The following is a 14,417-nucleotide window of genomic DNA, read 5'->3' as shown; positions in this document are numbered from 1 at the left end:
AATGGCTAAGTCCACAGACCAAAATAGCCCCTCCATCCCCAGCTGCAGTCTCCATTCTACTTGAACAGCGTGCAACAGAGACAGATTAGAATTACATAAACCCGCGATAATGACGCCGGATATCACTTTTGTGCGTTCATGCACACAGAGGAGCGACAGACACCTTAAAATGTTAAGATAATTCCATCTTTTTTATCAGAGCTGTGTTATTGGAGGCAGTTTTGAACTGAACCATAAACCCCTATATGTTATCCAGGATGGAGCCGTATACAGGAAGTGATCGGCAAACAGTGTAAGAGCTTCCTTTATCTCTCTGTTGACAGGGAGGATTTGTTCCGGGAGGTTCAGATCTCATAGAGAGCAGTGTGTTGGCTCACAGAGAGAGGAATGCTCTGCCCGCCTTGTTAGCTGGTGGGGAAGGTGGGAGCATCTGCAGAGAGGAGTGCTCAGATGCAACCTCGGCGTCTTTCACAGATCAGTAGGCGCGGGAGGTGTCGGGCTGTTAAATCTGGGTTTTATCGCACTGTTGGGGGAAAAGGACGCAGCAAACCGTGATGATGGATGTCGTTTTAAAAAATTCATCCATTTCCAGAGTATAGGGGACTATAAAAAATACAAAAAATGAAAGAAGTTAAATGATAAATTGAGATAAAGAGACCTTTCTCAAGGAACAAGTTTAAAAATGAGCATTAAATGATCCCAGAATCCTCTGCACAAAGTATTTTCTATACAATGGCGTATTAGGGCCATTGTATGTAAAAACAAGTAACCATTTTGGACAGACGCCACCAATAAACAGGCAGTGCCACAGTATGGAACATGTGATTTCTTTGCATCTGAACATTGCGTTGTAGTTCCTGATGCACAAAAGTTATCACCTCATTCACAGGTTGATCAAACTTTGCAAAGTGAAGCCTTTTTTTTCCACCCGTAAATTTACAATTTATGACTTTAATCTCAGAAATGTGTATTTTTCTCGAAATATGAACCCCTTCAGACGGCTCCTTAATTATTATTATTTATTTACCTCCAATGGTACTTATACACCATCATATTTCTGTTGATTCAAAAAAAAGAAATTGTCTAATAGGATGACACTTTTTATGAGACAAATAAGGTCAAGCTAACCCTAGGCTAAAATGAGCTAGCTCCCTACTAATCTCTACAAGTCTCCACTGCTCAATTTCTTATTTTATTTTAGCATGTCAATCATGTAGTAAAAACATTTGGTGTAGTTCACCAACAAAAACAATTGTAGTTTAATTATAAAAATGCCCTTTTTAAAAACACAAAACAGGTGTAATATACAACATGTAAAACAGTACAACCTTATTTGCTGTTTAAACTAAAAATACACAGGCAAATACACAGGCAAATCTTTAAAAGGGAAGCTCAGGAATGAGTAATCCTACCACCACTTCCTGGTAGTAGGATTACAAATTCCTTGTGTAACCAAGACCATTTGTTGTGGCTGCAAACAGAAGAATCTATTATATTGTTGGTCAGGTAAATTATACAGTCTAGTGCATTTCTTACCACTTTAATCTTGAGTCACTTCTATTTACATATCAGGGGAATGCACATAAAAGCATTAATTGTCTCTGGGAATTACACAATGAGGAAACCACAGCTGTCAAGCAGCGTTCCCGCCACTGTGGACAGTCTTCGGTGATACAGCAGGCGTGTCGCGGCCTGCCTTGTTGATGATGGCAACGTGGATCAGCGACCTGGCCTGGGTGAGGCCTAGGTCCCAGTAAAAACTGCTGAGAAAGGCCCTCTTGAATTTATCACCTGAGAGGGTGTACAAAACCAAGTTAAAAACCGTGTTGAGTCCCGCCAGAGGCCTGGAGACGATGTACGCTGCGTGGACGATGCGCTTAACCATGCATGACATTTCATCATTCTTTCGAATTTCGATCCGCAACATGCGCAAGACGTGATACGGCAGGAAGCACACCACGAACACCACCAGGATCAGCACGGTCACGCGCCGCGCCCGCACCCGACATGGGCTGCTTGTGCTGGGCCCCCTGGCCAGCTGTTTCACTATACCTATGTAACACAGGGACACCACCAAGAGAGGTAAAAGGAATCCGAGAGCAGTGAGCAGCCAGCCGAGCAACCGCACTTCATCGACGTGTTCGCTGCTGGCGAAGTCCAAGCAGGAAGTCTTGTTGTCGTGCACCTTTTGGGATATCAGCGTCAGCATGGGTGCGATTTCGGCAGCGGCGATGAACCAGACGGCAGAACACGCGATTATGCCCCAAAACTTCTGCTGCACCTGCGCCGCCCTCAGAGGCTCGATCACCACCACGTAGCGGAAAACGGCGAGACAGGTCAGGAAGAGGATGCTTCCGTACAGGTTGAAGTGAAACCCAAAGCGTACGAAGCGGCACATGAAGTCGCCCAAACTCCATTCCCCGGTGCTGTAGTAGTAGACCAGGAAGGGCAGGCTGAGGACGTAGAGGAGGTCAGTCAGCGCCAAGTTGACCATGATGATGCTGCTGCTCCTCCAGGGGCGCAGCTTGGTCACGTAAATGCTGATGGAGGTCACGTTGCCCACCAGGCCCACGATGAAGATGATGGCGTAGGAGACAGGCAGGTAATAGCGTGTCATCAGTTCGTTCACGTCGGTGCAGTTGTCAGGTTCCATGGCGTGGGTGCAGTTGTCAGGTTCCATGGCTGTTGAGTATTAAAATCAATTAAAAAAAAATTAGCAACATTTCCCCTGGTAAGCCGGCGCTGTTGAACTGTCGACTGTGTTCATAGACACTAGTCACACACTAGTCATGAGTCTGTGTAATAAAGAAATGCGTAAATTTGATCATTAATGTATTTACAGAAATATTAGGGTCAAATGTTGTGTTAGTTAATGCCTCATTACACAGCAGCTAGGTGGCCCTCGCACTAATAAACTGTATTGCTGTGCTTGGCGGGTGTATTTGCGGGACCTCGCTACCACCACCTCTGTGCAGACTCTGGCTCTATATGTGCAGCGCCCGTATCAGAGAATATTACGGCTTTGTTTTGTACATTGGGAGGAAGTGGAGACGCGTTGTCAATCTATGGCGTAAAAAGCACAGACCACCATATAACCATATAAAGTTGATATAGAGAACTTGTAAGCAGCAATTCTGAGTCCTGTTAATTGTGAAAGCCAATGTACACTCTCCTTTTAGCTCTGTTTTGGTCTCCACCAACTCCTTCACTGTTTTCACCAGCTTGTCGAAAGTTCGACATTTGATTTTTTGTAGTGTTTTCACTAGAATGTTAATGTTCACATAACATTTAGTGATTTGATTAATTGTTAATGTAATTGGTGAATCATTAATGGTATTTCTAATATGCCTAACACATGTCATTTTTTTTTTTAAATGGATGTTTTGAGCTGGCTGATAACTCAATTGCTGTGGATTTTTTTCCAATTCCCAATTCAGGTGAATGCATATACATTTACGTTGTTGGCTGAGGTAAAAATAGACTAGGAGCAAATCATAATTTCCCTTCCCCTCGGCGATTGGCAATTACTGCTCAGAGGAAGGAAGGCGAGAGCAGCGGCGTAAACCCAGAGGCGAGCACACTGGGAAAGAAACAAACATTGAAGCAGACTCAATGGGAAACGAGCAAACAAAACCTCCTTTCCCTCGAACAAACAGTCTGGTTTGCAAAAAAAGCCTCTCAGGACCAGCAGCGCCTATGGCATCCTGGCTCGATGGCAGCTTCCCATAATGCTGTCAGTGCAATCTGCTCTCATTATAGATGTGAGGAGATGTGCGAGGTGTCATTTACACATTGCATGTAGTGTCAGATTTCATGAGGCAGGGACTTGTCCTCATTAAAATGATCATATTTTGTGGGAAAATAGAAACTCTACTGTAAAGCTAATTTCAGAAGTGCTGAAGAGAGAGGCTGAGTTATAAAGGTATAGTTAAAAAAATAGATATTTCTACTCACTTTGAGCTACAGTGTCCTCATCGGCGCTCACTCCAACCCCTTAGTGTCTCTTATCTCTGTTTTTCACATCCATCCCTCCGTCACTCCTCCTCCCACTCACTCTCTCGTCTTCCCCTTCCAGTCTTCCACACCCAGAGGGGGGGAAAGTCCAGCATAGTTTAGTCTGCTGCACGCTGTTGTGTGCTTCACCTACAGCCACTTTCGCCGTAGCTTCCTGCTGTCATGCTTGAGCTGATAAAGCTCAAGGTTTGCTGTGTTGACACGGATCAGTGTCAGGTTCAGGTGATTTTGCAGGAGGAACAAAACAGGGGAAAGTTAGTCTTTTTTTTGGTTAAAGATTTAGAACTGTACAATGCACCTTTTGTTCAGAAAAAGAAACTTGTTGCTTGAGAAGTTTTTATTTCTACACACTGGGGGTGGGATCACTGATGGTGGTTTCTGATTCAAGTAATGAGTAAAGTAATGCTTAAATATCGTGCCGACACAGTAGTTCCCAGTGGTGGAAATCGATTTTATTTTTTATCAGCCATTAACTACAGAAGCCCTAAATCTACATGATTCAAACTTTTATTTTTTAAATACAGTTATCTCTTAACTTGTTGTCACTAGAAAACACAATGTTGTTTTTTCCTTTTATTTATTGAAATGTTTGGGTCAAATCGTCCGACGGTAGACCCATTCAAATGGCCAAGATGAGCTGATGTTTAGTTAGTTTAGTTAAAACCTCGTCTGTTTTTAAAAAAATAAAGTCTTAAGGGTACACAAAATGCATATATGGAAATGAGATTAAATGTATAAGTGCTTTTCTCAGTGTTGTAAATTGACAGACATTTCAATTTGAACTACCATTTTTTCTTCTTTCAGTGACTGTTTTTCAATTAATTCGAACATTTTAGGGCTCACATACATTTGTCTATTTTCAGATTCTTTTGCCTTTTGTAGTTTTTTTTACAATTGAAATATCTTAATTTTCAACATATAAAACAAACAGCATAACTTTTTCAGCATAGTTTAGATTTTTTACCCAAGGCTGTGGAAATACCAACCATATTTCCATACTTACATTACATAACCCTAATTATTCATTTAAGTGTTAATGAGTGTAATGGCATCGTTTACACGTCTTCCATCTCTTTCCATCACTTTCACAGCTGCAGTTTAAATGTGGTATAAAATCCTCCATCTCCTGTGGCATCGTCCTGTTAACGTTATTGTGAAAACATGTTAAAACACCGTTCAGATTAAGTGTGAATGTATTGCACTTCGTAGACATACCTTAACTTTTCCAGGTCACGTTTTGTTGTTCCCATTTCTTGAACTTGACATGCAGTCGACAACGGTCATGTTGACGCACACATGGATGTGCAGCACGTGTTTGAAGATCATTATTCTGTGTTTAAATGCCAATACTTAGCTGCTATTAACCCAACTCCACTTCCTTGTTTACCTGAAAGTACAAAGAAGCCTACAAATATACATCTCCTTTTTCTCGGCTGCCCTCGACGTGTTGAAACAGTCTCTGTAATGTCGCTTTTCTGTCACACAAAGTCATGAACAGTAATAGAAGCAGAAGTTTACAAATGTTTATTTTACAAAAGAAATAAAATGCTAGAAATGGTGTAAACAGCTTTATAGATCAATCTAAATTGCGTTTTTTTTTTAATACTGTGGGGATGGTGCAGTCTTTGAAGCAGCAGCAGAAGCAAGTGTTTATAGTACAGATAGAAATCATCTGAGTTCAGAGAAAAAAATTATGTCAAGGATCAACTCGGCACATAGAAATCTGAGTGCAGAGGATGAGATGCCTCGGAGGCATCTCGCAGGGGGGATGACGGGGGTGTCAGGAGGTGTTGTTGGAGGGAGGGAGGGGGGGTTAATAAAGAAAAAGAGAAAGAAAGAACATAGTTCCATCTACAGTTTGGGCATCCTTGCAGCGTTGAGGCGCATGGACACGCAGGAGGAGCCGGCAGCGTAACGCATCTCCCTCAGCATCCCGCTCCACTGCTTCTTATCATCCTCGTACCTAATGAGACCGGAAGGAGAATCAGCTCTCAAAGCAAACGCAGTGGTACCCAAAACATGTAAAAAACCTTGCTCCCATAACTCGAGAAGACTTACTGCCAGACGTCAGTGACCTCTGTGGGGGCCACCTCCTTGTTCTCCGCCTGAACCATGGCGAAGCCGCCAACGGCATACAGAGAGCCGCCGTTGCTCAGCAGGTTGACGGAGCTCCTCTCCTGGGGAAACTCTGTGAAGGGCTCCCACCTGAGGAGATGCGACATTAGGAGAAGGTCAAGTGTAAGATGGAGTGCTCAATTTAGATGCTTTTTTGTACCTTGGTACATCCCTCCATATCCCATTGAGATTTGGGCCCAAGAAGTTAATTATCCATACATAAATAAGGCGTTTTGAAATGAGTAACTTTTTAAATAGTTACAGGTAAATAAACCCATACATTCCATGGCCAGTTAGCTCCAGCTAGCTGGTTAATGCAACAGCCTTTTGATTGTAGTTTTGTTTTTCAGAGAAAGACACTCTAACAAGATGAAAAAAAAAAGAGTCTTTCTCTGTGGTTGCTAAAGTAAACAGGAATTAGCTAGCTAGTTAGTTAGCTGGGAGGCTCAGGTTAAGTATAATTGGGGAATATGCCATCAGGAAATCCAAAAAAGGTGATTCAGAAAAAACAAATTCTATTATTAAAAAAGAAAGTTGAAATAACAGTTTATGTTGATGACTACTTTTAATATATTCTTAACTTATCTCACAAATTATTGGTTACATTTTTTTCTTTACTTTTTACGTAATGTATTTATGCGTTTATTTCATGATGTGTTATTTGTTTATGAAATATTAAACACTTTGGGGCTCTGTAGCTTGGGGCGGTTCTGAGAATAATAATGTCTACATGTGGTTGTTTGTGGGAACTTTGAACCAAGATCATACTTGTTTGTCGCAAAGTCATAGGCTTCACATGAAGCGCTGAGGCCCTCCTCGTTGACTCCACCAGCCACCACGATCTTTCCGTTGTGGATGACGGACCCGAACATGGCTCTGGCTGTCTTCATGGCCGCCAGCTCCCTCCACTCAGACTGCTTGTGGTTGTACGCAAACACTTTGTTGAGAGCTTTGCTGTTGAGATGAAGGGAGGAATATTGATATATATTGTAAGAAAAAAACACCTTTCCTCCACATGAAACATGAAAAAAATACAACAAATTGCAGATGAAGACAAAAGCATATCACACATTTTGAATTAAAAGATAATTTGGAATAAATTGCTTTGTAAATATGATTAGCAAAGCTAACGAAAGGCAGCGTTCTGGTAAATGATGATGAGAATTTCTCCTCGTGTCTTAATCATTCCTACTAATTTCACTAATGGACTGACAATATGTTTCAGCATAAAGCCTTCATCAGGGCACCACTGAGTTCACACAGCTTCCAATCAACAGTCAGCAAGAATACAGTTACACCTGAGAGAGTGAGAAGATCCACAAAGATTCTGAGCTGAATAAGTCGCTCAGAATCTGAATAAAGTCATGGAAACTTTCCACTTTAATTAAAAAGGCAGAGTCAATATAAAGACAACATAATTAATAAGAAAATGAGAATAAAGCAAATAGAGAAAATGTACATTTTTAATTGAACATATTACTAGAAAAGGCCCTTCTCACTATTAATCAACAGTTAAACTTTTAGTTTGAAGGTTACATCCTAAAGTCTCTCTCTTAACGGCACATACAGTTGGTAGTGTTTCATTGTGTGGGATTTGTTATCTGACAAAGTACTTTATAATGGGGCTGGATAAAGGCAAGACCATCTAATAAGGAACAGTACTGGGTGTACAGTAGTTGGAGGAAATATAGTATATTGTATCCACAAGAGGATTCATCTGGATTTAACAGAGAGTACTTTTGATATAAATAGATGTGACACAAATATATATACATATCTATATATGTAGACCCAACTGGAGACAATGCGGTTGGCAGATAAGGCTGAGATATTAAAACTCCATAATCTCAATTTATGATAAGAAATATAATGCACTTAGAGAAAGAGTGATGGTAGATTATGTTATGTACAGAAAGTTAAGACTGAAATAATAACTGGATCATCCCAAGAGTATAACTTTTGTATATGGTTTGTCTGCAGATTAGGATATGGCAAGGTGCTCCCTCTATCCTAAGCCCCTTTTTTAGTTGATTGGGAGTTCATGAATGTATGTATTTATCTATATATGAGTGTATGCTAACCTATATATTTATTAATATGTTAACAGTAGGTTTATATCTCTAAAGTTTTTTTTTAATACTTTTTTAATTTTACAAATGCACTTGTTTAAACCTTGGTGTTCTGTTTTAACCTATGATTTTTTTGTGATTTCTTTTTTGAATTCTTATTATTACATGAAAATGTTGTTAGGATCAAGTTAGGATTGATGTGCTGTGTTAGATCTTTAGGATTTAACACAGCTAACTTGATTTTTTCATGCGTCACTGCTGCATGCGCTGCAAACACGGGAAAAGATTACAGCAAATGATTGTATGTTCAGGTCTGTAGACCCTTTAATATCACTGTATATTAAAAGAGATGCACAGGATCAGTATCTTCCACTACGTTACCATATTAGACAGCCATTCACTGTAGCAGTGTAATTGTTATCTATGAACTATGTTGCAGCTCTGCAGTCTGGCAGAATGATAGACCACAAACAGCTGCTGCTCAGCCTAAGGTCACACACTACACACACACACACACACACACACACACACACACACACACACACACACACACACACACACACACACACACACACACACACACACACACACACACACACACACACACACACACACACACACACACACACACACACATTTACTCACTTGTCATCCGTCTTTCCTCCGATGCAGTAGACCACTCCTTTGTGGGAGACGACAGCGTGGCCGTGGATCTTTAGAGGAAGCTTTTTGGTCTCACTCCACTTCATCTTCCTGAAGAATTGATATTTAAGAAATGGTTTTAACTTATGGTCTTCAAAAAGTATTCAAAAAAATGCTTAATTGATACATGTGTGGGGTCGGTAGAGCCAAATCCATCTTGATTTGTGCTAAACATAAATAAAGATAAACATCCTAACTAAAAAGAAAAAGTAGCTTATTATTATCGAAGAAACCAATTAAACATGAATACTTAAACATCACAGATGTATTTTTTTAAATCTTTAAAGGAAGCAATGTTGTTAATTTCATGCAGTTGATTATCACCTTAGAATTGTATAAAAAGGTGAAAGACAGGGTGAGAAATGAAGACAGAGGGAGGGAAAAGAAGCAAACAAATGCTACTAACTCTACGTCGTAGCACATCACAGTGTCCAGAGACTCGTTGGTCTGCAGGTCTTTCCCCGCCACGGCGAACAGCAGGTTCTCGCTCTCACCGACGTTGAAGAGGCATCGAGGGGAAGGCATGGGCGGCAGGGCGACCCAGTCGGATGTGAGTGAATCCAACTGTGGAGAAAAGCACATTCAAAAAATGTACGTTAGCTCTCTCTCTTTTTCCCAATGTGAAGATTAGAATGAACAGAGTTTTAATATACCAAACACTGTTTTATTGAGAATAGATGGACAATTTAGAAGACACACAATTTCTTTTCTTGAGATTTAGATGAGGGGACTAATTCCACTGTCATACAATAAACATTAAAGCTAGCCTGAGCGCAACTAAAGCTCATTAATCAACTTTTATATGTTGTTTAATATATCTCGGTTGAATTACCCCTGCTTCCAGTCTTTGTAGTTAGCTAAACTAGCAGTCTCTGGGCTCAAGCTATATATTTAAAGGGACAATATACCCCAAAAATCAAAAATACATATTTGCCCTTTAACCTGTAGCGCTACTTATCAATCTAGATTGTTTTGGTGTGAGTTGCCAAGTGTTGTAGATATCGGCCGTAGAGATGTCTCCAATAAAATGGGACTATATGGCACTCGGCTTGTGGTGCTCAAAGTGCCAAAACTATTTAAAAATAGCGCCACAGGGAAGAGGAAATGGCCCTTTAACATGAGCCATCTAAATCTCTGCAAGACCAAAATATCAAGCAATTTCTTTATTTAAAAAAAAAAAAATTGTAATGAAGGGAGCAATATAGAGTGAAAGAAAAAACATAGTTACCAGGTAGAAGTAACATTGCAGGGGTAAATCTTTGTTCTCCTCATCCACAAACAGTCCTCCGATTAAGTAGAGTTGGTTCCTCTGTGACGCCATGCTGACGTGGTTGCGTGGCACCTGCTCTGACATTGCCGCCAGGAAGCACTCGTTCTCGTCGACGTCGTACGCCACTGCCGCGGTGTCATTGATCATGACGATGAACTCACGCGTGTACATGCCGTGTCTGCGGTTGTCATTCAGGAAGCCGGGGAATAGGCTTTCCTCCTCGCCTCCCTCTGCGCTGGCCCCCTCCTCGCCCTCTTTCTTAATTGGCGTTTCTGGAAGCTTCCCCTTGAAGGCATCCCTGATGACCTGGATCGTCTTCTGGAGCTCGGGGTCGGCCTTGATGAACTCGTCCGTCTCCACCTTGTCTTTAAAGTACTTCTCTGGCAGCAAGCGGAAGCGGATGCAGTTGAACGCATCCTTCAGGACCTTGACGCGCTCCTTGTCGTGGCGGACCCAGGCCATGACCGCCTCGAACACCAGCTCCTCCTTCTCCACGTTCAGCGTGTCTCCGCCGATGACAGCGAACAGTTCGTGGGCGGCGAGCTTGAGGAACTCCTCTTCTTTGTAGAGGAGTTCAAAGCGGTCGGCGATAAAGTTGCGCGCGGCCACAGCGAGCCTGGGACAATTGAGCACCAGGCCCATCCTGAAAATGGCCAAGCAGTTGCCCAAGGACAACTTCTTCTGAAGGTAGTTGACACACACCGTGAAGACAGAAGGGATCTGGAATCTGTTCGCCACCGCAATTATATCCTGGACGTTGTCATCGGTGAGGTCAATCTCGGCTGAGTAGAGGTACTGGACAATCATGTCCAGGACCGAGGGGTTGACATCCTCCAGGACCACCTCCTTGGTGTTCTCCACCTCCTTCCCGTCCTCGGTGAAGAAGATCTCCCTGAAGTAAGGGCTGCAGGCGGCCATGATTAGCCGGTGGCAGGGGAAGCTGCGGTCGCCCACCTTCAGGGTGCAGTCCACAAACTTGTTCTCATTCAGCAGCTCCTTCAGCCCGTCCTGAAGCAGGGTGCTCTGGAACAAGCGCAGCTCCTCCTTGATGGCGTTGGGGTCCATGGCGTGTCACAAGGGGGAAACAGCGGGCGAACAAAAATGGGTCTGTGGAGAGAGGAAAGAGACGGGGCAGCCACAGGTCCTTGTGGCAGTCGGTCTTGGCTGGAAAAGGCAGGGCAGAGAAAAGGTTCCCGGAGTGAAGACCCCGCAATTTAATCCCTTCCCACTCTATATATAGCCCCCTCTGCCCCCTGCCTGCTTCAGCTCCACTGGAATCTGACTGAGCCAAATCGAAGCGCAGGCCTCTGCTCGAGCAGCTGCTGTCACAGACTGAAAGAAGCAACTGGCCTCTCAGGCTGGGGATATGCCACCATGATTCAAGTGTCATGTGGCCGATGAGCAGTGGAGACAATGCTGTCAAAGTCCTCGAATAGCTTGTCCCCAAGCTATACCTATGACAGGGAGAGATATGTATAGCAGCCTCTGTCACTTTCAAAATTCTGTGTATAAAAGATCCCTTTCATTTATATCTGGTTTTTCCTTCATTCATCTTTTTTTCCAATTATTAAGTCTATTACAGCCAAATCAACCGTAATGATTTAGTCAAATTTTTTTCTTTGTACTTTGTACTTCATATATCGTGACTAAGCAGCAACCGAGACAGTTAGTATCAATAATTAAAATTCTAGACAATTTCATTATAGTCAGCTGCAATGATAACAAATTGTATTATCTGTTACGTTCTGATTATTTAATCAGAGCCCAAGGTGCAGTCTTTAATAACTACTTTACATTTTGTTTAACCAGCAGTCCAAACACCCAAATGCTTTATTTACGATCGCATATGAAAAAGAAAAGCAAATACAATATTTGAATCAGCAAACCGGGTATTTTTCTTGAATAATGGGTTCAATTTGTATCTAAATAATTCTCTAGATTTTACTAAAGTAACTAAAATCAACAAGTTCCATTTTTTAAAGACCAGTTAAGATTTTGTTTGCGATTTTTATTTTTAATGATTTATCTGTTTTTTTATGCTTTCTTTTAGCACTTCACTCTGTTTTCCTCAGCTGAATATTTTCCTACAACTCCTCAAAGGAACCAGCAAAATGAATAAAAAAAAGTGACATTAAAGAGCCCAAAAACATTGAGCTAAAAATGGACCAGAAAAGTTTGGGTGCAGCAGCTGTGTGCAGAAACAGGTGAAGCTGCTCATTCAAGCTGTTCTGTCAACCAATCAGCAAGCTTCTCCCTTTCCCCTGTGGGGCTTATTATTGTCCAGCTGCTTGGTTGTGTGTCTTTGCAACTGTGTAAGAGTGTGAAGTTAAACATTTTAAAACACACCTCAATCAGCTCTGACAATGTTTACTCACTGTGTTTTTCTTTCTTTTTAAAGATAAATGGTGTCAATTTGCTCAAAGTCACACATTTTAGTACAAAATGTAAATAAAAAAAGGCCTATACTGATGTGTCTGGATCAATAGGATCTTGTATTGTTAAGTCTTATTTTTGTGGCCTGATAAAGTGAGAGCAGTGTGTAGAGTTAGGTAACGTTTCTCCCGTGGGCAGCACTAAAGATAGATCAGACTACGCCACTCGTCGAGGAGTGTCTAACATGTAATTTAAGCAGAAGGGGAGAGCAGATTTCTGTGTAAGAAAACTCTGACACTTCCCCAAAGCCACAGTAGATTAAAGAGTAACTGCACACTTCACTTAAAGATATGACTGTGCTGTGATTAAACACATTGATGCTGGTGTTAATCATGACATTTCTAACTGAATTTCTAAAAATCGGCATTTCGTGGTTGAAAAGGCCTCAAAACCCAATGTACTGTTTTATATCAGCCCTAATCATCAAGGACTAATCTAGAAATAAAAGAGTGTTAACGTCGCCTCTATCGTTTTCAAATTTTTCAGTGACCACTGTATAGCATTACATTCACAGTTCTCTACTTTCTGTGGACTGGAAATTAGGTTTTAGCAAATTACAACGTCTGGTGAATGAGTGTTAATAACCAACTATCTGGTGATAGCAATGTGCTCTCCGACGCTGTGAAATACTGCGTGTTAGAAGAAGCAATGATTTTTTCGTATATTTAGTTGGCTAGCATATTCCACCGTGTTTTCATGCCAACGTTACACTGGTAATTAAAATGGGCGGAACAACGGCTGGTGGCGAGCGGCAGGTATCCAGGAGGAGAGTGCAAGGCCACTCCGGAGACGGAAACGCTTTGGACCGCGATGGCTGGACGCCTGCCCTCCTCCTGGCGAGGTAAAGTTAGCCTCCCGGCAGTGTGGAGAGAGACGGTGGGACTGCCGGGTGAAGTTCTTGTCTCATTTTCTTATCTGAAAAACAGCAAATTCATCAACTTCAGTGTTCCATGCCATGTCGCTATTTTCCAAACTTCTGTAGCTGTCATATTTGTTGATACTATGTCAAGGCTTTTGTCAAATGGAAGAGCTTTAATAAAGCAGATTTCTAAAACATGTTTTGCAAATATGTATTCATTTTTGTGGAATATTTAGGGACTGTATGGAAATGATTGGGGTGGGGCAAGACCGTCCCCAGCAATATTTTCTTTGGACCCTTTATAGACAGCATCCCACCCAATATCCTAAAACACTTATAACAAAAATCATTTAACCATTAATAATTTAAGAGGCAAAACATGAAGAATTTGAGCTGCTGTATCCGGATTTAATCTTAAAATAAATGTATTTTTGTATCCCAATGTGCGCCAGCAAAAGCATTAGATTAGCATTTGCTACATTCAAACTGAAACTAGCGGTTGCCAAATATATGGCGAAAAAATATTCAATATCCAATATTCCAGCCCTTCTCTATGTTTAAACTGAAACAAACTACATTCAAAGCGACTGATTAGCTCCCATTTCACGCATAATAGGATAAGTTTTAAGTGCAAAATAATATATACAGTAGAAATGAAGTTTCTTGGTTACAGTTTGCCTGAATGTCAAATCGTCCATAGACTAAAAAAGCAAGCGCAGAACTAATCAGATCAAAATGTTCCACACCATAAACATCCGGTCAATATGTTAATGAATTACTACACTGTTGAGTAAAACTATTTGTAACATGTACTGCTGAACTTGCATCATAATCTAGTCTAACTTTATTTAAAACTCTGTTATCATGCAAAAGAAAGGAGTAACTGCAATCTAATGTAATTTTCATACAGTCCCTTACTTTGAACGTGATGCCAATGCACACGATGTAGTAGTTT

The 14,417-nt window shown here is 41.3% G+C and overlaps 2 protein-coding genes across 2 annotated transcripts; both read right to left on the bottom strand.

Annotated features, from left to right (window-relative positions):
• Positions 1-1,577: 1,577 nt before the first annotated feature.
• Positions 1,578-4,003, bottom strand: LOC129111955 (2-oxoglutarate receptor 1-like). Its single transcript, XM_054624119.1, has 2 exons — positions 3,955-4,003; positions 1,578-2,682 (listed from the first exon to the last, which is right to left on the bottom strand). The coding sequence occupies exon 2, from the start codon at positions 2,678-2,680 to the stop codon at positions 1,634-1,636; it is 1,047 nt and encodes a 348-aa protein (XP_054480094.1). The 5' UTR covers positions 2,681-2,682; positions 3,955-4,003; the 3' UTR covers positions 1,578-1,633.
• Positions 4,004-5,865: 1,862 nt separating this feature from the next.
• Positions 5,866-11,235, bottom strand: LOC129111887 (kelch-like protein 41b). Its single transcript, XM_054624038.1, has 6 exons — positions 10,129-11,235; positions 9,307-9,464; positions 8,844-8,951; positions 6,898-7,083; positions 6,073-6,219; positions 5,866-5,977 (listed from the first exon to the last, which is right to left on the bottom strand). The coding sequence occupies exons 1-6, from the start codon at positions 11,233-11,235 to the stop codon at positions 5,866-5,868; spliced, it is 1,818 nt and encodes a 605-aa protein (XP_054480013.1).
• Between the last annotated feature and the right edge of the window lie 3,182 nt (positions 11,236-14,417).

Source organism: Anoplopoma fimbria, chromosome 22 (genome assembly GCF_027596085.1).
Source record: "Anoplopoma fimbria isolate UVic2021 breed Golden Eagle Sablefish chromosome 22, Afim_UVic_2022, whole genome shotgun sequence".
Lineage (NCBI taxonomy): Eukaryota > Metazoa > Chordata > Actinopteri > Perciformes > Anoplopomatidae > Anoplopoma > Anoplopoma fimbria.
The sequence above is the reverse complement of the archived record's forward strand: the minus strand, read 5'-3'. Positions and strand labels throughout refer to the sequence as shown.

Coding starts and splice junctions, on each gene's coding strand:
- LOC129111955 (XM_054624119.1), bottom strand. CDS start 2,680: ATGGAACCTGACAACTGCACCCACGCCATGGAACCTGACAACTGCACC.
- LOC129111887 (XM_054624038.1), bottom strand. CDS start 11,235: ATGGACCCCAACGCCATCAAGGAGGAGCTGCGCTTGTTCCAGAGCACC. Junction 7,084..8,843: donor GGAGGAAAGACGGATGACAA/GTGAGTAAATGT, acceptor TCATCTCAACAG/CAAAGCTCTCAACAAAGTGT. Junction 5,978..6,072: donor GAGGTCACTGACGTCTGGCA/GTAAGTCTTCTC, acceptor CGGTCTCATTAG/GTACGAGGATGATAAGAAGC.